Source organism: Aulonocara stuartgranti, assembly GCF_965226115.1.
Source record: "Aulonocara stuartgranti genome assembly, chromosome: 12".
In the NCBI taxonomy this organism is placed as follows: Eukaryota; Metazoa; Chordata; class Actinopteri; order Cichliformes; family Cichlidae; genus Aulonocara; species Aulonocara stuartgranti.
The window spans coordinates 37,852,761-37,879,062 of NC_138948.1; the positions used below are offsets into that span (position 1 = coordinate 37,852,761).

At 44.2% G+C, this 26,302-nt stretch overlaps 1 protein-coding gene across 1 annotated transcript; it reads right to left on the reverse strand.

The window, feature by feature from the left end:
• Positions 1 to 1,246: 1,246 nt before the first annotated feature.
• On the reverse strand, positions 1,247 to 10,095 carry LOC309718700 (serine/threonine-protein phosphatase 6 catalytic subunit-like). The gene is made up of 7 exons (XM_082554190.1): positions 9,964 to 10,095; positions 7,614 to 7,709; positions 7,409 to 7,474; positions 7,155 to 7,296; positions 3,905 to 3,984; positions 2,865 to 3,074; positions 1,247 to 2,124 (listed from the first exon to the last, which is right to left on the reverse strand). Exons 1-7 carry the CDS (start codon positions 10,036 to 10,038, stop codon positions 1,876 to 1,878), a joined length of 918 nt encoding a protein of 305 aa, XP_082410316.1. The 5' UTR covers positions 10,039 to 10,095; the 3' UTR covers positions 1,247 to 1,875.
• Positions 10,096 to 26,302: the final 16,207 nt, after the last annotated feature.

Here is a 26,302-nt window from a genome sequence, read left to right on the forward strand (position 1 = left end):
TACACACATATACATATACATACACACATATATATACATATACATACACACATATATATGTATATACACATATATATGTATATACACACACACATATATATATATATATGTGTATATACATATACACACATATATATACACACATATACATATACACATATACATACACACATATACATATACATACACACATATACATATATATACACACATATACATACACACATATATATACACATATATATACACACATATACATATACATACACACATATACATATATATACACACATATACATACACACACACACATATATATACACACACATATATATACACACACATATATATACACACACATATACATACACACATATATATACACACATATACATATACACATATATATACACACATATACATATACATACACACATATACATATACATACACACATATACATACACACATATACATACACACATATATATACACATATATATACACACATATACATATACATACACACATATACATATATATACACACATATACATACACACATATACATACACACACACACATATATATACACACACATATATATACACACACACACACATATATATATAAAGGCTGCAGCCCTTTAGTTAGCACTGCATAAAATTAGCAAGCATAAATTAAGTAACATTTCTGGCAGATTTTAAATGCAACTTTTCATACAGCTAAATATATTGGAAGCTCAGGCAAAGTTATTTAACATGATGGGCCACATACAGTCCACTTTACCTTAAGTGTGCCGGACCTGTGAAACTCTCCTGTCTGTGTAAAGAAGTTTAACCTCACAGCGCAGTTTCAACAGTATGTCTCAGTTTTTCCAGATGATAAAGAAACTGCTTTACTAAAGGAAGAAATCCGTCAGCTCAACTTTTGGGTTTAATTGTAAGACATGAATGTGCATAAAAACAGTCTTCTGTGTATTTTTTATGGAGTTGGTGTCATTTAAAAGCATGAAACTCAAAATGCTGTAACTTTTACAACACCTGTGTGTTCAGGCACTCAGTATAAAATGAATTGTAACACAGTGCCTGAGTTTTGGTTTTTCTTTTACTTAAATAAATGACACTTGCATTTCACAATATCCAGGATATACCATAAATAGCACTAATACCAAAGATGTTAAGCTCATGAGTACAGATGAACCGAGGGGTCATTCTTGGCTCTTCTTTCAAGCAGCAACGTGAAATCAGAATTTTTTGGACTTCTTTATTTAAAGCAACACACAGAAAAAATATAATTACAAGAGCAGATTGTTGAAAGTTTGGGTACCATGGATTTAACAATACTGATATTTCCAACAAGATAGGAAAGAATACATTTTATTTAATACATCAACTCTCTGGTTTACATATTTATTCATTTATGATATCACATGAGGAGGACACCTCTTTTGAAACTTGGTTGGACAGATACGTTTCCGTTTGTGCAGTGCGTTCTCCTCTGACACGCAGCTGTATTTACATAAGAAGCTACAATAGAAGAGTCTTTAGGACACTGCGCACAGTTTGCTTAGCAGTGACAACGTATGTTGATTTATAAATATGAATATTTTACAGGGGTTAGCCAACTTTCTTCTTTTCTGTTACACACCAGCAGTGTGACACTGCTCAGCAAGCCTCCTTTGCTGTACTGATTTAAGCTGCAGAATAATGGTATTGAATGCACAGAGTGGGAGTAGCAATTGACAGTTGGCACCAAAAATGCACTGTAGATACTCTAAATGTATTAAATGTATATGGGCTCTCAAGTGCTGATGCAGCTGTCCCCGTCAGCACTGTGCACTGCACAAATGCCTGTGTTTGAGCTTTGACCTGCTTACAGGAAATAAGGTGTTGTTGTTCGGGGCGGGATGACTCTTTCAGAGTCGGGCACTGCTCTGAACAGTTTGGGCTCTCTCGTGTTAGCGTCTTTGAAGACCATGATGGAGGCTATGTTGCCACAGCGGTAGCAGTAGTTGGGAGCTGACCACACAGTTACCAGCTTCTCATCGAACATGAACTTGTAGCCCTCATGGACGAGTTGATGAGCCCTGCAGATCAGCTTCAGGTTGTTGATGTGGACGAACTGCAGTTTTTTTAAAGAAAGAAATGAGAGAAGAAAAGGAGGAAAAAAATGATTACAATCCCAAAACAAGGCTGCAGTAATCCTGTGCTGCTGCCATGAACTAATTCGAGTGAGAAGTTGACTTTGAAGGGAAATTTCTCCAAACATAAGAAAAATCTACTTCTCTGCCACAAACTGTTTTTACACCTATACAAACAGGTAAACAGTGTTTCACTTCAGCTGTTCACATGATATCGCTCTCCTCATGTTCACTACATCATTTACATAAAGTTGAATTTAACGCGTCTCTGGCACGCTGTTAGTTTTACAAGTACTTCAAATACAGGAGTACATGTTCATCCAGCTACGGTGGCCTGCTGAATACACCAAGTCTGGATCCCAGTTAACCTCAGACTGGCCACAGTTTGTGTCAGCAGAGTCCCGTGGCTTTGAAGAGGCCAAGGGTGACAGCTCATTATGAATAAAGTTTAGCAGCTGACCATACTGCTGTGGATCAGCTTGATCGCTGCCATTTGTAAGGGGAAGGGAGTATAGGTAACGCGTAGCTTGGGGCCTGCTACAGTTTGAATGTAGCAAGAGGATAAAATTGTAATGAGTTCATACAGATGGGAATCTGACTCCAGCTGTGGCAATAGTAATCGACTGCACAGCTATCATTTTACACCTAAAAACACATTTTCATGTAGCAGGACATTTATTACATCAATATCATCAAAAGTAATCAAGTATAACAAACCAACCTCATTTGTGACCTTGGCACCAAAAAGCCAACCAGCTCCTCTGGGGCTGATGGCCCAGGTATCCACATCTTCAGGGTCTGACCACACCAAATCACAAAAAGCTCCTTTGTGAGGGATTTCCTGGTTCCGCTCAATGGTTCGAATTTGGTCCAGGGTCTTTATGTCTGGAGAGAGGCCTCCATGGACACACAGGATTTGCTCGTCCATCAGCTGAAAGAAAACAAGCCAAGAAGAACAGTTTGGAATCACAGATGCATTATAGGGTCATACTTCTGAGACTTTACACGAGCACAGAATAACGTGCGAGCCATGTGGCGCAAGCAGGCACCCAAACACAAGAATTTAACATTTCAACCACTCAAGTTGAAGAGTTGCATTTCTGACATAGAGAGCAACCGTGTGTGACAGGCCGACTTCCATCCAGTGCTTCGAGAGCGACCAGAGTGCTGTGCATGGCTGCACTTAACACAGACATCAAAGATAAGGACATTTTTTAAAAAGTTGTGAAATACTAAACCTGGTTACTTAGGTCTCACAGTGACTGAGGGATGGGTGCTTTTCAGAGTTTAAAAGACTCCTTGGTGGTTAACGACAGCAAAGTATGAACTACCACGTCATCAGGAAGGTGACACTGTTGGCTAAGAAAAACGTTCTCAGCAGAACATTCGCAAACATTTGCTGTTTGATCTTTTTCTAAAGTTGGGTTGTTAGCCCCTTCCCTTCCTGTCGATGCTGTAAAAGATGAGATGGCCTCACGCTATCATGCTTCTTTGTCTTTGACCAAGTGCTCTCAGTTTTCACCCCTGGTTTCATTTTTTGTTTCGCATCTTGTCTGCACCTCTAACCTCTCCCTTTGGTATCTTGTGATAACTGCTGGTGCACATCATTTTAGTGTGCACAGCTGCTGATGCAGACTTTTTGGCTTCACTTCTGGAGAGCTGTCATTCCCTACATACAATCACTTTGAAAGCATAAGCAGCTGTCATGTACCTGGAAAGATGTAATAACAGTACAAATTACATTAACAGTGTAATACTCACAGCTGCAACTGTTAACATGTCAAAGACTTTGGTGCAATAACGCCAGGCATTAGCATTCCCATACTTGGTCTGGCACTCATCTGTAAGAATAAAAAAGAGAGCTGAGTGGTACAGAAGCAAAGTCATCTGTTGATTTCATTCTTCTTCTGCTTCTTTTTCTACTGTTTTTACTTCGTTTTGTTTAAACATGTTTTTATATTAGACAAAGAGTTTTTAAATAACAATTTCATTTATTAAGAGAAAAAGCTGTGTGTGTGTGTGTGTGTGTGTGTGTGTGTGTGTGTGTGTGTGTGTGTGTGTGTGTGTGTGTGTGTGTGAGACAGAGAGAGATATAACTAGCAATGAGACCTTAAAGTCGGGAATTCTGGCCCACCATTCTCTGCATAGTTGTTTTTTCATCAAGCCGTAATGAACATCCTGCCCAAGGTTACGCAGAAGCACCTCAGTCTGACTCCAGTAAAGTCTCAGTAAGCCTCTCCAAAACCTTATTTGTTATTTCTGAGCCATGAGACAGCTTAAGGCCACGAAGTGATAGCAGACTTTCTCCTTCAGGTTTTTTTTCTTGTTTTTGTTTTGTTTGTTTGTTTTTCAGATTTTGGTGAAGAGCAGAATTCAAGGTTCATTCAAGTACGGCAAGTCGTCCGGCCCCTGAAGCAGCAAAGCAGCCCAAGACCATCACACTACCACTACCACCACATTGGACTGTTGGTGTGATGTTGTCTTTTATAAAATGCTGTTAGTTTTACATCAGATTAAACAACAAGATGAAAACCTTCCAGAAAGTTCAGCTTTTGTCTCGTCAGTCCACAGACCATTTTCAATTCAGTTTTACAGTGGCTTGCAAAAGTATTGGGCCCCCTTGAACTTTCCCACATTTTGTCACATTACAGCCACAAACATGAATCAATCTTATTGGAATTCCAGGTGAAAGACCAACACAAAGTGGTGTACACGTGAGAAGTGGAACGAAAATCATACATGACTCCAAACATTTGTTACAAATAAACAACTGCAAAGTGGGATGTGCATAATTATTCAGCCCCTTTGGTCTGAGTGCAGTCAGTTGCACATAGACGTTGCCTGATGAGTGCTAATGACTAAACAGAGAGCACCTGTGTGTAATCTAATGTCAGTACAAATACAGCTGCTCTGTGACGGCCTCAGAGGTTGTCTAAGAGAATATTGGGAGCAACAACACCATGAAGCCCAAAGAACACAGCAGACAGGTCAGGGATAAAGTTATTGAGACATTTAATGCAGGTTTAGGCTACAAAAAGATTTCCCAAGCCTTGAACATCCCACGGAGCACTGTTCAAGCCATCATTCAGAAATGGAAGGAGTATGGCACAACTGTAAACCTACCAAGACAAGGCCGTCCACCTAAACTCACAGGCCGAACAAGGAGAGCGCTGATCAGAAATGCAGCCAAGAGGCCCATGGTGACTCTGGACGAGCTGCAGAGATCTACAGCTCAGGTGGGGAATCTGTCCATAGGACAACTATTAGTCGTGCACTGCACAAAGTTGGCCTTTATGGAAGAGTGGCAAGAAGAAAGCCATTGTTAACAGAAAACCAGAAGAAGTCCCGTTTGCAGTTTGCCACAAGCCATGTGGGGGACACAGCAAACATGTGGAAGAAGCTGCTCTGGTCAGATGAGACCAAAATGCAAAACGCTATGTGTGGAAAACTAACACTGCACATCACTCTGAACACGCCATCCCCACTGTCAGATATGGTGGTGGCAGCATCATGCTCTGGGGGGGCTTCTCTTCAGCAGGGACAGGGAAGCTGGTCAGAGTTGATGGAAGATGGATGGAGCCAAACACAGGGCAAGCTTGGAAGAAAACCTCTTGGAGTCTGCGAAAGACTTGAGACTGGGGCGGAGCTTCACCTTCCAGCAGGACAACGACCCTAAACATAAAGCCAGGAAACAATGGGATGGTTTAAAACAAAACATATCCATGTGTTAGACTGGCCCAGTCAAAGTCCAGATCTAAATCCAATCCAGAATCTGTGGCAAGATCTGAAAACTGCTGTTCACAAACGCTGCCCATCTAATCTGACTGAGCTGGAGCTGTTTCAAAGAAGAATGGGCAAAGATTTCAGTCCAGTGCAAAGCTGGTAGAGACAGACCCTAAAAGACTGGCAGCTGGAACTGCAGCAAAAGCTGGTTCTACAAAGTATTGACTCAGGGGCTGAATAATTATGCACACCCCACTTTGCAGTCATTTATTTGTAAAAAATGTTTGGAATCATGTATGATTTTCATTCCACTTCTCACGTGTGCACCACTTTGTGTTGGTCTTTCACCTGGAATTCCAATAAAATTGATTCATGTTTGTGGCTGTAATGTGACAAAATGTGGGAAAGTTAAAGGGGGCCGAATACTTTTGCAAGCCACTGTATTTATACAGCACCAAATCACAACAATGGTTGCCTCAATGTGCTACATAAATAAAATTGAACTGAATTTTTCCCAAAAGTCCTGAGAAGCACCAAGATCAGGGCAAATGTGAGACAAGCTGTTGTGTTCTTTCTGGTCAGCAATGGTTTGTGCCTTGGATGCCATTTCTGCAAAATCTCTTTTCACTGCAGAATTTTATTACTGTTGTATCATGCACACTGAGCTAAACTGAGGCGAGTGAGGCCTGCAGTTCTGTAGATGATGCTGTGGGTTCTTTTGTGACCTTCTGGTCATTGATGTGCTCTCGGAGTAATTTTGGGAGGCCTGCCACTGTTCACCACTGACGTTTTCTCAATTCGTGGATAATAGTGCTCGTGGTTTGCCTTAGTTTGCTTTGTAACCATTTCCAGTCTGATGTCAGCCTGGAATCAGGCCTGGGTGTGACTGTACTCACCTTTCCATAAAGGTGGATAATAAGAGAGAGCAATGACTTTTTCACACAGGGACAGGTACGTTTGGATTGTCAATAAATAAAACCAGTTTAACAATTGGGTTGTCTTTGTCTAATATAAACATTAGCTTGATCTTAAACACTTTAGTGTGACAAATATGCAAAAATATTATATCAGGAAAAGAGAAAAATGCTGAATGAAAAGTACTGTGCATGTCATATAAACGAAATATTGTGAAAAACAGCTTTAAAAAATATTTTGTTTTTGGTTTGATTTTTTTGGTCCTATTTCAACACAATGTATTTGTTAGTTCTATATTATTATTATTTCATTTGTTGTTTTCCAAAGTAAAAAAAGGGGCTGCTCCTCATCAGCTCTGTGAATCAAAACTCACCATAAAAGCCGTAAACTTGGGTGATCTGCCTGCTCTCATGGTTTCCACGTAGAAGAGTGATGCGGTCAGGCCATTTGGCCTTCAGCACTAGCAGATAGGTGAACGTCTCCAAGCTGTAATACCCTCGGTCGACGAAGTCACCCTACAGATGACGGAGGTATATTACAGACACTGTGCCAACATACCTGTTAAACAGAACCAGTTAAGAAAGCTGCTTCTAAAAATGTGTTCCAAACTTAATAAAAGAAACAAACCATGAAGATGTAATTTGTGTCTGGAACCTGGCCACCAGTTCGGAAGAGTTCACAAAGATCATAAAACTAGAACACAGACAGACACTCGGGTATTTATTTAAAACCCAGACCAACATTAAAAAAGGTGAAAACTATGTTAAGAGTCAGTGTAAACATGTTGCTTAGAAACATCAGTGATCAGGGTGTTTTGAGACTCCATTTTTACCTGTCCATGTATGTCCCCACACACTGTTACAGGAGTGGAGACGGGCTGCACGTTGGACTCCTCCAGCAGAAGATCACACACGTAGTCACATAACCTCTGTACAGATCACAGCATAACAGACAGAAAACATAAGCCACTCACTGTTTGTAAATAAGACCAATTTCATAATAGAAGTATGAATCTAAAGCATTTCCTAAGCAAATAATAATAATAATAATTATTATTATTATTATTTTTATTTTTTTAACTATTTAATTTGTAAAAATGTGTATACACACACACACACACACACACACACACACACACACACAGGAAAATATTTAGTATACACATCCAGAAATGCATACACTATTATATATTGTACATATATTTATTAGTTTCAGGTTGGCCATTCTTGTATTTTGCTCGTTTGTGTTGTTGTGTTTGCACATCTCTGTTGCTTGTGGGGCTCGCACACAAGAATTTCACTCGCATGTGCTGTGCCAGTGTGCCTGCACATGTGATGTGACAATAAAAGTGATTTGATTTGATTTGGGAAGTTCAACTACTTTCACTCTGCCTGAGCTCTGTTAACCAAGTGGTGTTCAAGAATAGTTCACCAAGCTTTTTGGCGCGTGCTAATGCTCTTCCGTGGATATTTGCTGCCTTTTGTTACTGTTTCAGTCACTGCTTTAATAATGTTGACATCTGGCCTCTGAGGAGGTAAATTGTAAATGGTCTGATTCTTTTATAGTGCTTTTCTTCTCTCCTGGAGGACTCAAAGTGCTCTATACAACATGCCACATTCACACAAGCACTTTCTAGCTACTATTTACACACGATCATACGCCGGTGGATGAAACTGGGGGTTAATATCTTGTCCAAGGATATTTGCAGATTAGGAGCAGCCAGGGATCGAACCACCAACCTTCCGATCAGTAGATGACCTGCCCTACCACCTGACCTACAGCCACCCAGGCCAGTCATAACTGATAGATGGAAAATCCACAGTGAAACACTAAGTGTAGCAACGCGCTGGGAACTGTTCACACTGAAAAATAAAGTTGTTGCCATTTACATGTTTACATCTAATGAGACGTGCTAATCAAATGTGTAATTTGTTCAAAAAAAAGTAACCAATGTCAAAATACAAACTCTGAAAGACCTTCAGAAAGCTTGGACAACTATTGCTCAAGACCACTTAAAATTACAAAGACTAAAAAATAAAATAAAATAAAAAACAGCACAGGAGATCATTCTTGTACTCGCTGAATCTCCCTGTAGAGGAGCAAATTTAACCAAAGAATTTCCTTAAGGATTAAGAAAGTATCCGGGTTCTGATTGTACTTGTACGACTGAGCCTTTAGCTTGCTCTAAATTAGAAGGTAGCTTGTCAAGCTAAATTCTTCCAGTGTTGTCTCATTTACAAGAGACACCTGTTCCTGTTTTTCAGTTCAGCCAATCTGAGTTTAAAGAAAACATTACTGCAAAGTACGGCTGTGAAAAAACAGAAGAAAAGTGAACGATATATCAAAATCTGTACAGTATTACAAATCGTGCAGCTACATCTTCGGTTGGTGTGACATGAGATAAGCCGTATTGTTCACAGTATTGCCAGAGTATAATTGTGTATTTAATAAAATATTTATAATTTGTGTCCCCGTAACCTTTTAAGTATCATCATGTAAAGTATCGTGACACTACGCTGGATCGATTTTTCCTCTGCCCGTAGGTGACGTGTCACCAAAAACGTATTTGTAGCCAGTCACTTACAGTAACTGAAAGACTGTCTCCTTTAAATTCAGATCTTGACAATAACTTTGAGTGCACATTAATTATTGTTTCCTTTCACAAACCGCTGATCAGCTTGACTAGTCTCCCGGTTTCACAATGACTACAACAACCATGAAACTGTCACTGGCTACTACGGGGGAGTGTAACTGAGTTTGAAAGGATGGGAAGGAACGGTACTCTTGGTCACTGCAACTACTCTTAAAATCGTTTGAAACCAACCAAGACTGAGTACAGCTTTACACCGGTGAGAAAAACCCAGCGGTCAGCCCACATGATAACAGCTAGCAGCATCGGCTCACTGCTGACATTGTGGTACCTTCAGAAAAATAACAATCCCTCAAGCCACTGTCGCTCCTGCTCCCATACCATCTCAGAGGATGTTACTAAACTTTAACTGTGCCATGACAGCTAAGATACATTATTATTTTACTGTCTGAGAGATTGAAATCAACAGACTAGCATCACTAGCTAGCTATAGCTAATTCTGCTATTCCAACAGACAGCAGGAGTGAGAGCGCCGTTATTATCAGCCCACAACACGGATTCAGCAGAAACACGTCAAGAAAGTGACATTTACCTTCAGATCGTTTTCTGGGAGGTATTTACACTGCTTTGCAATCTCTGCATATTTATCCAAATCTAGAGGCGCCATTGTACCCAGACAGTTATATACGTCACTTCCTGCAACACTCGGGAGGAGTGTTTTCCTCTAACGTCATTTCAAAGTCGTCACAAACCGAAATATGATATGACTGCAGCTCTGTTACTTTAAACCAGGGGTGTCAAACTCATTTGCACAGGGGGCCAAAACTCAAGGCACACTTTAGGTCGTTGGCCAAACAAGATAAACATTCACTGAACAAACTAAAACAATGTTTTTCTTAAAAAAATATATATAAATATGAAAAACGGACATGAATATTATTCCAGAATAAATAAACTTAGAAAAAATAAACTTTAACTTTAAATATTTTTCTCTCCATAAAATATATCCTGTCAAAATTATACAAGTTAGAAATGTGAAAATGCTGCCAAAACCCCCAGAAAAAATACATGAAAATTGTGCGTGTAAGTAAACGCTAAAATAACAACAAATCAAAACAATGAAATTTTGTTGCTATTATGATAGTTTATAAAAAATAAAATAAACTTAAAATATTTTGCTCTTCATAAAAATATCTCCTGATACAAATTGAAAATATAAACATGATGCAAAAAAACAAACTAGAAATATAAATAAAATTTCTGCTTTTCCGCAAAAGTGAAAAAACAAACAAACAACAACAACAAATCATAACAATCAGTTTTCTTGGCTCTCATGCCACTTTGTCAGAGCTGGATGCTTGGCATCTTTTTTTGGCAACAAGTTCATTTAAGTTTGGTGTGAGGTCTTTGTTGTAGAGATTCTCAGGATGGACTGCAGGTGTTCATCGGTCAGACAACTCCTGTGTGCTGTTTTGTTAATCTTCAACACTAAAAACAGCTTCTCACACAGGTATGTGCTACCAAACATACACAAGGTTTGAGCCGCATGTAGACGGAGCTGGGGCATTACTTCAGGAATGGAACGAATAAACTGTGCCCTTCAGTGTCGTACTTTGCCTTGAGTGTCCCATTACACTGCAGCTCAGTCAGCTCCATCTGAATCTGCACGGGTGCAGTTTCCATGTCAACTGTAATAATGGACTGGATTTATATAGCGCTTTTCAAGGCACCCAAAGCGCTTTACAATACCACTATTCATTCACTGGTGGAGGCAAAATACAGTTGTAGCCACAGCTGCCCTGGGGCAGACTGACAGAAGCGAGGCTGCCATATCGCGCCATCGGCCCCTCTGGCCATCACCAGTAGGCAAGTAGGGTAAAGTGTCTTGCCCACGGACACAACGACCAGGACAGAGAGCCCAGGGATCGAACCGGCGACCTTCCGGTTACAGATGCGATTCCCAACCCCCTGAGCCACGGTCGCCCGTAAATGGGTTGCGAAGCAGCTCGAAATTCTCTTTTTGCGCTTCAAAGTCACCAAAGCGCCGTGCGAACTCAGTGCGCAGTGCACTCAGCTTATCAGCAAGGTGCGCATTTGGGAAAATTGTTGCGCTGACTTGGTTCAACATTACTTGGCAAAAGGGAAAGTGAGGCAAGTTGCACTGGTTCATTTGTGACTCCCATAAGAGCAGCTTCACTTGAAATGTCTTCACCGCATCATACATGCCATGTCCATGAACTGACAGGTTTCCTTGCTGAGCTCAAAAAGTTAATTGAGAACTTTTCCCCAACACAGCCAATGGACCTCTGTATGATAAGGAATGTCGGCAAACGCTGAATCTATTTCCCACATAAAAGACTGAAATTGCTCGGATAAAATTTACAGTTTGCGTTACGGTGCTCATTACACGCTCCATTTTTAGGACTTTACCACGCAGTGTTTCCTGGTGTATTATGATGCTTTGATATGCTGTTAACTCACCGGTGCAGTTCTCCTTAAGCTAGTCCACTTTTTTTTTTTAAGTTCAACAAGTTTGTCCCAGGGCAGTTTCATGTCGGTTACACTTTGACATAGGTTTTAAAAAATGTCTTTTCCTGTCGTTGTCCCGTGCATCGATTTAATGCCCATATTTCTTCTCCACGGATGAAGATGGCCAGCTGTGCAATGTCTATCATGGCTTCACCTTGGCAAGTGCCACTCTCATGTCATTTTCACAGCAAAGTCTGTTCCTTTTCTTCGTTTTTATGTCCAGCATCCTCGAAAAGGATTGCTCACAAAGATATGTTGTAACAAAGGGTATAAAAAAAAAATCCAGGGCTTTCTTAGCAATAACTGGATACTCGTCCATTTGTCGACACCAAAACGCTGAGAGCATTGTTGTTCTGAAGAGTTGCTGTTGAACCTAGCTTTGCTGAATTTCAATGATTTTGCCATGGTATTCATCATTGACATCTGCTGTTTCAACAGCAAACGTGAACAGTTGTCTCACCCATGCTGGATATGACTCTTGTAGGAAAATATTTGTCGAGAGACTTTGCTTACAAGCTCATCTAAGTGCGTTGCAATTGTTTGCTTCAGTTATGTGGATACAGAAATATTTCCGATTCCAGACACATCTTCGATCTTACTTACACAGTTGTCCAGAAGGGGGAAGTTTGCGAAGTAGTTGTTCTCTGTTTGTCGTTTCCATAACGCTAGCTTTTTTTGAAAAGCCTTCAGGTGTTCTTCTGCTTCTATGACATTGACTCTACCACCCTGCATCTGCTGATTGAGATGATTGAGAGCTGCGAATATATCAGCCATGTACCGTAAAATGAACTCAAGATCTTTGAAGCAATCTGCATGACAGTGTTGGTGCTCTTGCAAAAACAGGGCTAATTCCACACGCATGGCAAAAACACGATTCAGCACCTGTCCCCGGGATAACCACAGAACATTAGAATGGTACAGAAGTACCTTGAATTCAGAGCCCATTTCTTTACACAGCTCACTGAAGATGCGGTGCCTCAGAGCACTATTTCGCACATAGTTCACACATTCCACCACAGTTTTTAACGCTTCTGCCATTTTTGGAGGCAAGGTTTTTGTTGCCAACGCATGCCTGTGCAAAATACAATGCGTCACCATGATGTGTGGTGCATCGGCTTTTACTAGCACACCAAAACCAGAGTTTCTTCCCAGCATGACTGGAGCTCCATCTGTACAAACTGCAACCATATCCAATGAAAGATTGTTGTCTCTGAAGAAGTCATCCACAAGCTTCTTCACATCGGCTGCCTTAGTTGTTGTTGTAAGAGGCTTGCAAAATAAAATCTTCTTTTATCACGTCATCTTTCACATAGTGCACAAAAACAGCAAGCTGGCTTAGATTAGCAGCGTCTGTGCTCTCATCAGGTTGAAGGCTGAATTTTGCCGGGCTTGAAATCAGATCGGCGACTACTTGAGCCAAGATGTCTTTACTCATGTCTTCTATTCTTTCGCTGATGGTGTCATTTGAAAGAGGAATTTGGGATAATTTACCTTCGGCCGCTGTTCCGAGTATCAGATTCGCCATCTTTAACGCAGCTGGTTTCACGAGTGTTTCACCAATGGTGTATGGCTTGCCCTACTTTGCGTTCAGGTAAGCAACTTCGTACGATGCTGTGAGGATCGGTTGTTAACGGGTACAAATCCAAGAGCAGGCAGAGTGGGCCTTTCATCGAATCTGTCTCTCTTCACCTTGAATTCAGCAAGTGTTGTGCTCTTGTATCCCCCGTCTCCATGCAGCTTCAAGAAGTGTTCCTTTAGTTTTGCCAGTGCGAGACTAGAGTTGCTCAACTTATGGCAAGATGGCGCTGGAGTGACGGCAGCCTTTCCAAGTAGCTCTGCAACACCAAACTTGTTTCTTAACTTTCAACTGTTTTAGACTAGTCTTTCAACCTTTTTTTTTTTAAACTTCCTTTAGTCACTTTACTTTCTACCTCTTAGATATACTATGGATAACACACTTTTTAAAACTTCTGGAACCAGCTCCTTCATCTACTCAAGAGCGGAGCTGCTGGCACTTAACACAAAGGCACAGACCGGCATGAGATACAATATCCCGGTCGAGCTAAAGAGGAGCTACAGAGGCTGCAAGGCTGGAGCGAGGAAGCGGATCACCGGAGGTGATTCAAACCATCAATCCGACAGTGATCATGGGCAACGTGAACTCGTTACAGAATAAGATTGATGAACTGTGCGCTCTGAACAACCACCGACTCTACCGTGAGTGCAGTTTGTTTATCTTCACAGAGACGTGGCTAACCGAGCTAATGCCGCAGGCTAACGTAGACCTATGTGGATTCACATCCATGAGAGCCGATAGGGACACGCAGGCCAGCGGAAAAAGCAGAGGTGGGGGACTCATTGTCTACGTTAACAACAGATATTGTAACCCTGGACACGTCTCCGTTAAAGTATCTGTATGTCGTTCGGACCTGGAGCTGCTAGCTGTTAGCTTGCGGCCATATTATCTACCTAGGAGTTTAGTCATGTGATCTGTGTGTGTGTTTACATCCCTCCGAGGGCCGACGCAACAGCTGCCTGTGAGAAAATACACACAGTTACAGCAAGACTACAGACACAACACCCTGAGGCTTTCATTATTATATCTGGAGACTTTAATCATGCCACACTGGACTCTACTCTGGCTGCTTTTCACCAGTTTGTGAATTGTCCCACACGGAGCAACAGGACAATTGACCTACTGTAGGCTAATGTGAAAGATGCATCCAGAGCCACCTCCCTCCCCCCACTAGGGAAGTCAGACCACAACCTGGTTTACCTACAGCCACAATACACACCCCTCGTCCAAAGGCAGCCGGTCACAACACGCTCCATCAGGAGATGGACCCCAGAAAAGGAGGATGCTCTGAGAGACTGCTATGACACCACAGACTGGGATGTGCTCCTGAGCCCACATGGTGAGGACATAGAGGGGGCGACACACTGTCTGACGGACTACCTCAACTTTTGTGTGGACACGGTCGCCCCTGCTAAGACGGTACGGTGTTATCCTAATAACAAACCGTGGGTAACACAGGAAGTCAAAGCTGTCCTCAACATGAAGAAGAAGGCTTTCAGGAGCAAAGTGAAGGAGGAGATGAAGGCAGCACAGCGGGAGGTGAAACGCTGCCTGAGGGAAGCAAAGGACACCTACAGGAGGAAGGTGGAGCAGAAGTTGGAGAGGAACAATATGAGGGAGGTCTGGAATGGTGTGAAAACCATCACAGGCCACAACACCAAGAAAAGCACAGTGGGGGGGACTGTGGAGAAGGCAAACGAACTCAACAACTTCTTCAACAGGTTTGACCAGCCCACAACCCCCCCACCCTCACCCCCACCTTTACTACAGAGCCCTCTCCCTACTCTCCTACCTCCCTCGCTTCCCCCCCTCCCTGACACTATGACACCCCCCCCCCCCTCCTCCTTCTCCAACCCCTCTCTAAACAGCACGACAGCCTCTCTCCCCCCCTTCCAATCATCTCCCAGTGTCATAGTGGATCAGGTCAGGAGACAACTGAGGAAGCTTCGCCCCAGAAAGGCAGCAGGCCCAGACAAGGTGTGTCCTAGGATGCTAAAGGCATGTGCTGCTGAACTTGGGGAGCCGCTACAACGAGTCTTCAACCTCAGTCTGCGACTGGGGAGAGTGCCCGCCCTATGGAAGACATCCTGCATCGTCCCGGTCCCCAAAAAGAACCGGCCCAATGAGCTGAATGACTTCCGACCGGTGGCACTGACGTCACATCTTATGAAGACTCTAGAGCGGCTCTTCCTCATCCTCCTCCGACCACAGGTACAACATGCCCAGGACCCACTACAGTTTGCATACAAGGCGGATGTCAGAGTGAGGATGCCATCCTGTACCTCCTGCATAGAGCCCACTCACACCTGGACAAGGGAAAAGGCACGGTCAGGATCCTGTTTCTTGACTTTTCCAGTGCCTTTAATACCATCCGGCCCTGTCTGCTTCAGGAGAAACTAAACAGGATGCAGGTGGACCCCTGCCTGGTCGCTTGGATCTCCGACTACCTCACCGACAGGCCACAGTAAGTCAGGCTGAAGGACATCACGTCGGACACTGTGGTCAGCACTACAGGGAACTGTGCTGTCCCCACTTCTCTTCACCCTGTACACCTCTGACTTCTGCTATAACTCTGAATTATGCCACATTCAGAAGTTTGCAGATGACACGGCCATCATGGGGTGTATCTGGGATGACCAGGAAGAGGAGTCCAGGAGTCCGGTGAGGAACTTTGTCACATGGAGTCACACAAACCACCTGCAACTCAACACTTCAAAGACCAAGGAACTGGTTGTGGATTTCTGTTAGGTAAACTGACACGGATGGATTACGTGGCAGAAACACACACGGACACCAAATAGTTTGTGATGCAAGTTTATATACACGAGTAGGGAATATTTACAAGGGAAGGGGCTATATACAGTGATAGATAAAAATGTGCCAGAAGATTAACACCGAGGAGATCAGACGGAGCCGAGGTATGCAGGTAGGCAGGTGACGCACCGGAGCTACCTGACAACAAGGAACAAAACAGAGTTTACGGCGTACCGTTGATAGCCGAACGTTAAACACAAGTGGACGGAGAGAGTTGGAGAGCTTACTTGACACACAAACCACAGCTGCTGCAGTGACCGCAGCCTGATGGAACGTAGCACTCCGTCGCGGATCCACAATAGCCAACACAAAATCCTAGGTAGGCAGGCAGGCAATGGAACAGGCTAAGACAAAAGAGAAGCAGTCAAAATATGGGTCCTTAAAACATACAGCTCCACAGCGTAGAATCAACAGATTCAGCCTGTGCTAACTCGTTACCACTTGTGACAGCGACAATACTCCGACACCAGACGTCCGTGACTCTGCTCCCTAAAAGCGCTCACTGATGACGTCCGATGCGTCGCAGGTGTGTCGGAATGCCATCAAGCCCCGCCTCGCCTACCTATAACGAAAAGGAAAACAAAACCCAAACAACAACAATACACCTACCCACCACCTCCTAACAGTATCCCCCCCTCAAGGAACGCCACCCGGCGGTCCTCCAGGCTTGTCAGGATGCCTCCTGTAAAAATCCACAATAAGCGCCGGGTCCACAATAAAGGTCCTAGAGACCCAGGAGCGCTCCTCCGGGCCATACCCCTCCCAGTCCACCAGAAACTGGAAACCACGGCCACGACGGCGCACATCCAGCAGCTGCCGGACCGAATAGACAGGACCGCCGTCCACCACCCGGGCCACGCGGAGGAGGTTCCACGGGTGGGCACAGCGGGCTGCGAGAGACTGGCTGCAGTTGAGAAACGTGGAACGTAGGATGAACCCTCATGGAGGCCGGTAGTTGCAGCCTCACGGAAACAGGATTGATGATGCGTTGGATGGTGAAAGGACCCAGGAAGCGAGGGGCAAGCTTCCTGGACACGCACTTCAAAGGAACATTTGCCCACGGTGTATTGAGGCGCAGGCGTTCTCCTCCGATCAGCAGCCCGGCGAGTCTGAGACACAGTCCGGAGCAGCGCTGCCTTAGCCAAATCCTCTGACTGCGACGTAAATGATCCTGCACGGCCGGAACCGCAATCTCCGCCTCCTGAGAAGGAAACAACGGCGGCTGATATCCCAGACAGACCTCAAACGGAGAAAAACCAGTAGCTGCCGAGGTGAGAGAGTTATAAGCATACTCAATCCAAGCAAGATGACCACTCCAGGAAGCGGGGTCAGAGGAGGCCACACAGCGCAAGGCGGACTCCAGCTGCTGATTGGCCCTTTCAGTCTGTCCATTAGACTGTGGGTGATAGCCCGAGGAAAGGCTCACCCCCACCCCCAACGCAGTACAAAAAGCCTTCCACACCCGAGAAACAAACTGAGGCCCCCTGTCAGACACAATGTCCAAAGGAATCCCATGTAACCGAAAAACGTGATCCACGAGCAAGTGAGCAGTTTCCAGGGCAAAAGGGAGCTTAGACAAAGGGACAAAATGCGCCGCCTTGGAGAACCTGTCCACAATGGTGAGGATCACCGAGTGACCAGCGGAACGCGGCAACCCGGTAACAAAGTCAACTGCAATATGCGACCAAGGTCGACCAGGGACAGGCAGGGGATGCAGCAGCCTGGGAGGGGCCAGATGACGGCTCTTATTGCGCGCACAGGTGTCACAGGCCAGCACATACTCGCGGGCATCACTCTCCAAAGCAGGCCACCAAAAGAAGCGCCGTAACAGGGAAACCGTACAACGCACGCCAGGATGACAAGCAAAACGAGACGCGTGCACCCAGTGCAAGACACGCGCACGCACGGCCGCCGGAACAAACAGTTTACCCGGCGGGCCCGAACCCGGGTCCGGATCCTGCCGCTGCGCCTGGCGCACCAGGCTCTCGATCTCCCATGTCACGGCCCCCACCACGCAAGACGAGGGGATGATCGGAACCACCCCCGTAGACTCAGACGCGGGGGAAAATTGACGGGACAAGGCGTCCGGCTTAACATTGCAAGAACCCGGGCGAAACGATATAGTAAAATGAAACCGGCTAAAAAACAGCTGCCACCTGGCCTGCCTGGAGTTAAGCCGCTTCGCACTCCGAATGTAAGAGAGATTCTTATGGTCCGTCCAAACCACAAACTGCTGTTCCGCCCCCTCCAACCAGTGACGCCACTCTTCCAAAGCCAGCTTAACCGCCAGCAGCTCACGATTACCCACGTCATAGTTCCGCTCAGCCGGAGAAAACCGCCGCGAAAAAAACCGCACACGGATGGAGACGGCCATCATCGGGCGAGCGCTGCGACAACACCGCCCCCGCACCCACATCAGAAGCATCCACCTCCACAACAAACTGTCTGGCACCATCTGGGTGGGCGAGAATGGGCGCGGAACAAAACAACTCCTTCAACCGAGCAAACGCCTGCTCGGCCTCAGGAGACCAACTGAAAACTCGAGCCGGGGACGTAAGCCGGGTGAGCGGAAGGGTGATCTGACTGAAGTTCTTAATAAATCGGCGATAAAAATTAGCAAACCCCAAAAACCTCTGCAGGTGTTTGCGCGAGGAAGGAGTCGGCCAATCCGCGATCGCTCTGATTTTACCAGGATCAGGCCCCACCTGCCCCTTAGCAAGGACATAGCCCAGGAACGACACAGAACGAGCATGAAACTCACACTTCTCCGCTTTCACAAAAAGTTTGTTTTCCAGAAGCCGCTGCAAAACCTGCTGAACATGGTCCTCAAAAGACCGTGAAAAAACAAGGATGTCATCCAAATAAACGAACACACACCGATTCAAAAAGTCCCGAAGCACATCATTAATCAATGCTTGAAACACCGCCGGCGCATTCGTCAGCTCAAAAGGCATTACCAGATATTCGTAATGTCCACGATGAGTGTTAAAGGCCGTTTTCCACTCATCTCCCTGGCGCATGCGCACCAGATGAGGTGCGCATTGTGAAGGTCCAGCTTCGTAAAAATGACCGCGTCCTGTAAAGGTTCAAAAGCAGAAGAGATCAGGGGAAGAGGGTATTTGTTCTTCACAGTAATGTCATTAAGACCCCGAAAATCAATGCAGGGTCGGAGAGATCCATCTTTCTTATCCACAAAGAAAAAACCCGCCGCCAACGGCGAAGACGACGGACGAATCAAGCCCGCCTCCAGTGACTCCATGATATACCTCTCCATGGCCGCCTTCTCCGGACCAGAGAGGTTATACAGCCGGCTGGTGGGCAAAGGAGCTCCCGGTAACAGTTCAATGCCACAATCATAAGGACGATGGGGGGGAAGCGAGAGCGCACAGCGTTTACTGAAAACCACTCCCAGATCATGATATTGTTCAGGTACAGACGAAAGATCCACCTCCTCGGGCGCCAGCTTAGACGAGCAGACAGGCGAAGGTGGAAGAGCACACTGTAAACAGTGGGACAAGCAGTGGCTACTCCAACTCTGAATTTCAGGAGGTCCAGACCAGGTCCACTGCCAGTTCAGATAGAGGGAGAGGAGGTGGAGGTGGTCAACACATACAAGTACCTCGGGCTGTAGGTGGACAACAAACTGGACTGGTCATGCAAAACGCAGCACCTGTATAAAAAAGGCCAAAGCCGACTACTTCCTCAGGAGGCTGAGGTCTTTCAACATCTGCAGGAAGCTCCTGAGGATGTTTTACCAGTCAGTGGTCGCAGGAGTCCTTTTCTATGGCGTGGTGTGCTGGGGGAGCAGCACAGCAAAGAGGGACTCATCCAGACTGGAGAAACTAATCATGAAGGTGGGCTCTGTGGTCGGCATGAAGCTGGACACTCTGGTGACAGTGGCAGAGAAAAGGACATTAAAGAAACTGATGGACATTATGGACAATGCTGGGCATCCTCTGCACACGATCGTAAACAATCAGAGGACCCTATTCAGCGACAGGCTGCTTCTCCCAAAGTCAAAAACCACCAGACTTAAAAACTCCTTTGTCCCACACGCCATCAGACTGTTTAACTCCTCACTGGAGGGGAGAGGGAGGAGAAACAGGAGGACATAGGAGGGGGGAACAACTGAGTTGTAGGAGCTTTTCTACACTGTGCAATATTTGCAATATTTGTTTTTTGTTTTGTCTTTTTTCTTATATTTGACTGTGCAATAATCACTGTGCAATATACTCACTCAAATGAGCAATCCTATTTATCCATATTGTATATCTATATATGTGTATATTTGTATATATGGTGTATTTATGCTTATATCCTTACTCTCATTCCCCTTAATATATCTGTAACATGCAACTTCTTACGGTGCTTTGCAACTGGAAACTGAATTTCCCGGAGGAACCCACCCGAGGGATTAATAAAGTTTCATCTAATCTAATCTAACTTGGCGTTGCAAAACGTGCAGATAGGACGCTCACTCCCATCACGTTCCGTGATGGATGTGAATCTATATTGTACATATTTGTTCAACCACTTTCTTCTTTTGCCCGACATGGTTAGTATGGATTAAAACATTAACAAAAAAAAAAAAAAAAAAAAAAAAAAAATCACACGAAGTACTACCATGACAGTCACATGTTGACTACTGAGCGCGCTAAATTCCCCACAGCACTGATTGGCCAAGCAGTGTAGCATGATCATCTGCAGCCAGTGATGGCCAAATGGGGCGGCCCCTAGGGTTCGGTCGAACCCAGGTTAAGAACCTCGGTTTTAAAAGCTTCTGAAATGTCCCGAGTCTCAAGTTCTGTTAACAGTAAATCCGATGGAATGAACTCATATTTAGAACAAGAACAGGGGAGTTTAGGTGTTTTAAATCCTAATGCTCAGACATTCAAACCTGTGTTACCAGAGCGACCCTGTCAGGGTGTTGATGAAAGTGATCATCAAGCGCAGGTTAAAAATATTTCTCAGCCCAAGGTCGTTTTGTTGGAACAGTCAGAGACGAAGTTACATCAAGTATTTCCAGGTGCAGTTTCGACTACTCAGATAATGTCGCAGTTGAAGGCACCATCAAAACATCTTACACCTACAGCACAAGGTAGTGAGGGTCATGATCATCTAGTTACTGGTTTGAAGAAACAAAATGAAATTACAACTTTATTGGCTGAGCAGCAGTCTCTGTTTTTGCTACCAAGGCGTGACATTCAGTTCTTTGATGGTGATCTTTTGCAATATCAACCCTTTATGAGAATTTTTGAGCACATGGTAGAGAGTCAAGCTTGGAGTGCTAAGGATTGTTTATATTTTCTCGAGCAATACACCAGAGGCCATCCAGAGAAGTGGTCAGAAGCTGTCAGTATATGCCTGCTGAGTATGGATATGCTAAAGCTAAATCTTTGCTCCATGAAAACTTTGGCAATTCGTTGAAAATTGCTGCTGCCTACATTGAAAGGGTCAATAAATGGCCACCTATAAAATCTGATGATGTGAAGGCTTTGCAGGAATATGGGTTTTTATTAAGGCAATGTTGTAATGCAATGGGAGACGTTGAGTCCTTGCATGAGTTGGATGTCTCTGCTAACATGCAAGCAGTTATAAAAAAGTTGCCTTATAAGCTCAGGGATAAATGAAGGAATGCGGTGTGCGATCTGCAGGAGAGGTTTCAACACAAAGTGGTTTTTAGCGATATTGTTGAGTTTGTCAAAAGGCAAGTGAAGATCGTAAGTGACCCATTGTTTGGAGACATACAGGATCCTCCAACAGCCATCAGAAAAGAGGCGAGGAATGTTAAGTCTTAGTTTTACCCTAAGGCTAAGAGGAGTAATTTTGCTACTACGGTGGCCAAGGTGGAAGGGAAGATTGAGCCAGTGTTGAGGTGAGAGAGTGGTTCAGTTGTGACCAAAGTTTGCTTGTTTTGTGGAGCAGGGCATATGTTGGATTTGTGTCCTTCATTTGAAAGAAAGTTACACTGAAAGATTATATTTTTTGAAAGAGAATGGTGTGTGTTTTAGTTGTCTGCGCATTGGGCACAGAAGCAGGGACTGCAGGAAACGTCTCTTGTGTGAAGTCTGTAATCAGAAACACCCCACACTCTTACATATCCACTCCAAGCAGAGGGAAAGTGTTTCAGTGCAAACTAAAGGAGAGGGAGAACCACCAGATGAAGGACCTTCGTGTGCTGTGCAAAGCAGTGGTGTTACTGGGGCCAGTGAACAAAACGGTGCTCTCTCCATAATACCAGTTAGAGTGAAGTCCAAGAAAGGCAATCAGTCACTGATATCCTGTGCTTTTCTAGATCCTGGGAGTTGAGTTTCATTTTGTACTGAAGGGCTCATGAATAGGCTGAAACTTTCAGGAAGGAAAACTGGCATTCTGTTGCAGACAATGAGTCAGGAGAAAATGGTCAGTTACGTTGTTTCAGATTTGGAAGTAACTGGTTTGGATTTGGATCACTACTGTGACTTGCCTGACTTATTTACACAGAAAAACATGCCTGTTCATCAATGCAGTATTCCCCGACAGAAAGATCTTGACAGATGGCCACATTTGCGCCATATTAAGATACTGGAGATAAATTCAAGGGTAGAGCTGTTGATTGGGACCAATGTGCCAAAGGCTTTAGAGCCATGGGATGTTGTTAGAAGTCAGGATGGGGGTCCCTATGCAGTAAAAACTATGCTGGGTTGGACGGTGAATGGTCCTGTCAGAGAAGATTGTAAGACTGACATTTTTGATGAGAGTGTCAATAGGACTTCTGTGGCAAGACTGGATGAACTGTGGGAACGTCAAATGAAGGCTGATTTTCCAGAATGTATTCAGGATGAGCAGTTTGCTTTGTCTAGAGAAGATCAGCAGTTTATGAAGTCAGTGGTAGACTCTGTTAAGTTGGTTGATGGTCATTATACCATTGATTTACCTTTTAGGTGCAATCAGGTAAAAATGCCAAATAATAGGAAGGCTATCGAACAGCGAACTATGGTTCATTTCATGTCATATCCTTTGGATAATATTTCCAAAGGGTATGCAGAGAATGTGCCTGCTGAAGAATTGGATCGCTGTGATGGAGGGTTGTGGTACATTCCACATCATGGGGTGCATCACCCACAGAAGAAGAAGTTGCAAGTTGTCTTTGATTGTGGTGCTTCATTGCAGGGAGTGTCTCTGAATGGACAGCTTTTGCAAGGCCCAGTTCTTACTAGCTTGCTAGTTGGGGTCATACCTAGGTTCCGTAAAGAGCCTGTTGTGCTCATGGCAGATAATGAATCCATGTTTTATCAGGTAAGAGTACAAAGAGAAGACTCAGATCTGTTAAGGTTTCTGTGGTGGCCAGTCGGAGATCATAGTCAGGATCTGGTGGAATACAGAACGAAAATACACCTGTTCGGAGCCACCTGATCCCCTAGTTGTACAAGTTGTGCCTCGAGGAAATGTGCAGAGGATAACAGATCAGTTCAGACTAGAAGTTGTCAACAATGTTCTACATAATGTTTATGTGGATGATTGCCTTACCTCTATTGGGTCTGAAGAGGAGGCAGCGTTGCTCCATTAAGAACTTATTGCTCTTTGTGCTAAGGGAGGCTTTAAGCTCACCAAATTGATTAGAAACAGACGAGCAGTACTTGCTGCCATACCTCAGCAGGAACAATTCAAGGACGTTAAGGCCTTGGGTTTGGATAGTGACGTTTTGCCAGTAGAGAGAGCACTAGGTGTACAGTGGAGTATCCAATCGGATACATTCAAGTTTGAGATCACACTTAAAAAAAAAAAAAAACCTCTCTCAAGGAGAGGGATATTGTCTCTTGTGAGCTCGATCAATGACCCATTGGGGTTTTTGGCACCTGTTGTGTTGTCTGCTAAGTTAATCATTCAGAAACTGTGCAGAAATCATTGGGGTTGTGTTACAACCCGGCTCAAAAGCCGCAACATAACAAAGGAGACGAATACCAGCGTGTGGGTGAAAAGAAGTTTTATCTTAAAATGGAAAACCAGGTTGGCTAAAATGGCTGGTGCCACCAAGGCAAAGACTAGTGCACTGCCCGAAAGCTTGCCTCAGGTATGCTTTTATCCACACCTGACTAGGTGTGGCCAATTAGCACTAGCTGAAAACACTGAGACGATTAGAAGCTGCAGAGGGACGTAACACCTCCTCCCTTAAAAGGGTTCCTCTAGGACCCTTAAATTTATTAAAAGCCCCTCTGAAGCCTTCAGTTCCTTGACCCACAAACCTGGAATAAAAGTTAAAGCTAACAGAAGCACAGTGTTCACGTTATAGTTGGCATCTCTAAGCATGGATGGGCATGAAGATTTGAAGTTGCCACACTGAACAGACAAAAAGTAACATGTGACCAACACAAAGGAGCACAACAGTCACAAACCCAAAATGATTACCTGATCTGCTACAACACAAAACCAAAAGTAGCAACAAATAATCACAACTAAGTGATCTGTTGTCTCCACCACACAAACAGTCACATACAAGTGGCCCTATACCACAACAAGTTACTTTAATACAAAAAGTTCAGTAAATCAAGCGTACTAGTGACCAACCACAAAATGGAGAGCTATGGCCACACAATGATCACATCAAGGGTGGCTCAGCACCCCACAGTGTTATTGCCATCACCTGGCCAACAACACTCACAAGTGATCCAACAAAATAGCCATATTCCCCACAACACTAAAAGGTCACATCACAAAACACTCACCTCACAAGGATCTCATTAGCATCCATCAACACTGACATATGCACACACATGGCGTACACACAATGCCAACTTAAAGACAGCCTACCTGCCTCAGCTACAGACCATAATCATGAATGGTCTCAAACCTCCTACCAAGTTTGGTGCCACTGATTTACTATGTGCAACTCCCAGCCTAAAACACTAAAAACAACAAAACCCTTACTTTTCCTACCCTTGTCTTCAGTGGTGTACCAGGCTCGAGGCAACTTTAAACGCGAACTCGAGAGCAGGCAGCAGACCAGAGATATAGTCTCCTACCAAACTCTGAAGCGTACCCCCACCCAGGATAGCCACCAAACACAATAAACTAAAACAATAAAGCAAAACAACAAACAAGTGCTTCGATGGAAGGGCAGCACAGCCACCCAGCTGAAACACACTTACTAAAGGGAGTTTTCTCAATTACAGTGACCACCATCACTCACCCACTTAAAAGTAAAACAAACTGACATTCAGTCTCCACTAAAATGTCCAAATATCCCGGACGAGCCCCCACTTGTGTTACGTCTCCCCGAGGGCAAGAGGGGATAACACAACAACTCCGGAAACTCAGTACAGGTGTTATGAAAAGAAGGTTTAATGGCAGCGCTCTCACAAAATAAACAACCCAGACTCAAACAACAAATGTGGGGGAAAAAGGGACAGTTAGGTTGTGCCAAAAAAAAAAAACACCAAAAAGACAAAACCAAAACTTAGCTGAGCTGAGCTATTATCCTAGAAAAGCAACAAACAGGAGAGAAAAACCCTAAACCTCAACTTAAAACAAGCTCAAAATTACATGGGTGGCACCAACCTACTTACCTAGTGTTTCTAACACAAAGACTCTACATGAGTAAGTGTATGGGGTCCCCAAACTTACCTAGTCCACTTTACTCCCACCACAAGCATCAAACAAAAGCAAGACAGCAGGAAACCGTCACACATGTGTCAAACAATTCAAGGAGGGAAGAGAGCCACACCCAGCCACAGGTGAGTCTCCTTATCAAGGGTTTCACTCCTGGGTTGTCCAATCAGGGCCTCCCTCCTCTAATTAGTTGGACGTCACACAGATTGACATCAGCCTGCAGTCTGCGACCTAAGGGAATGGCAAACAAAAGGGGAGGGAAAGAAAACATGCAGCCTGCAGACACGTAACAGGTTGGGATGATGTGTTGCCAGTTACTGTCGGAAAAGAATGGACAGTTTGGCGGAATGATCTTTGCCTTCTTGCAGATTTTAAGGTTAACCGGTGCTTTAAACCTAACTTTGGAGATGTTGCTTCTGCTCGG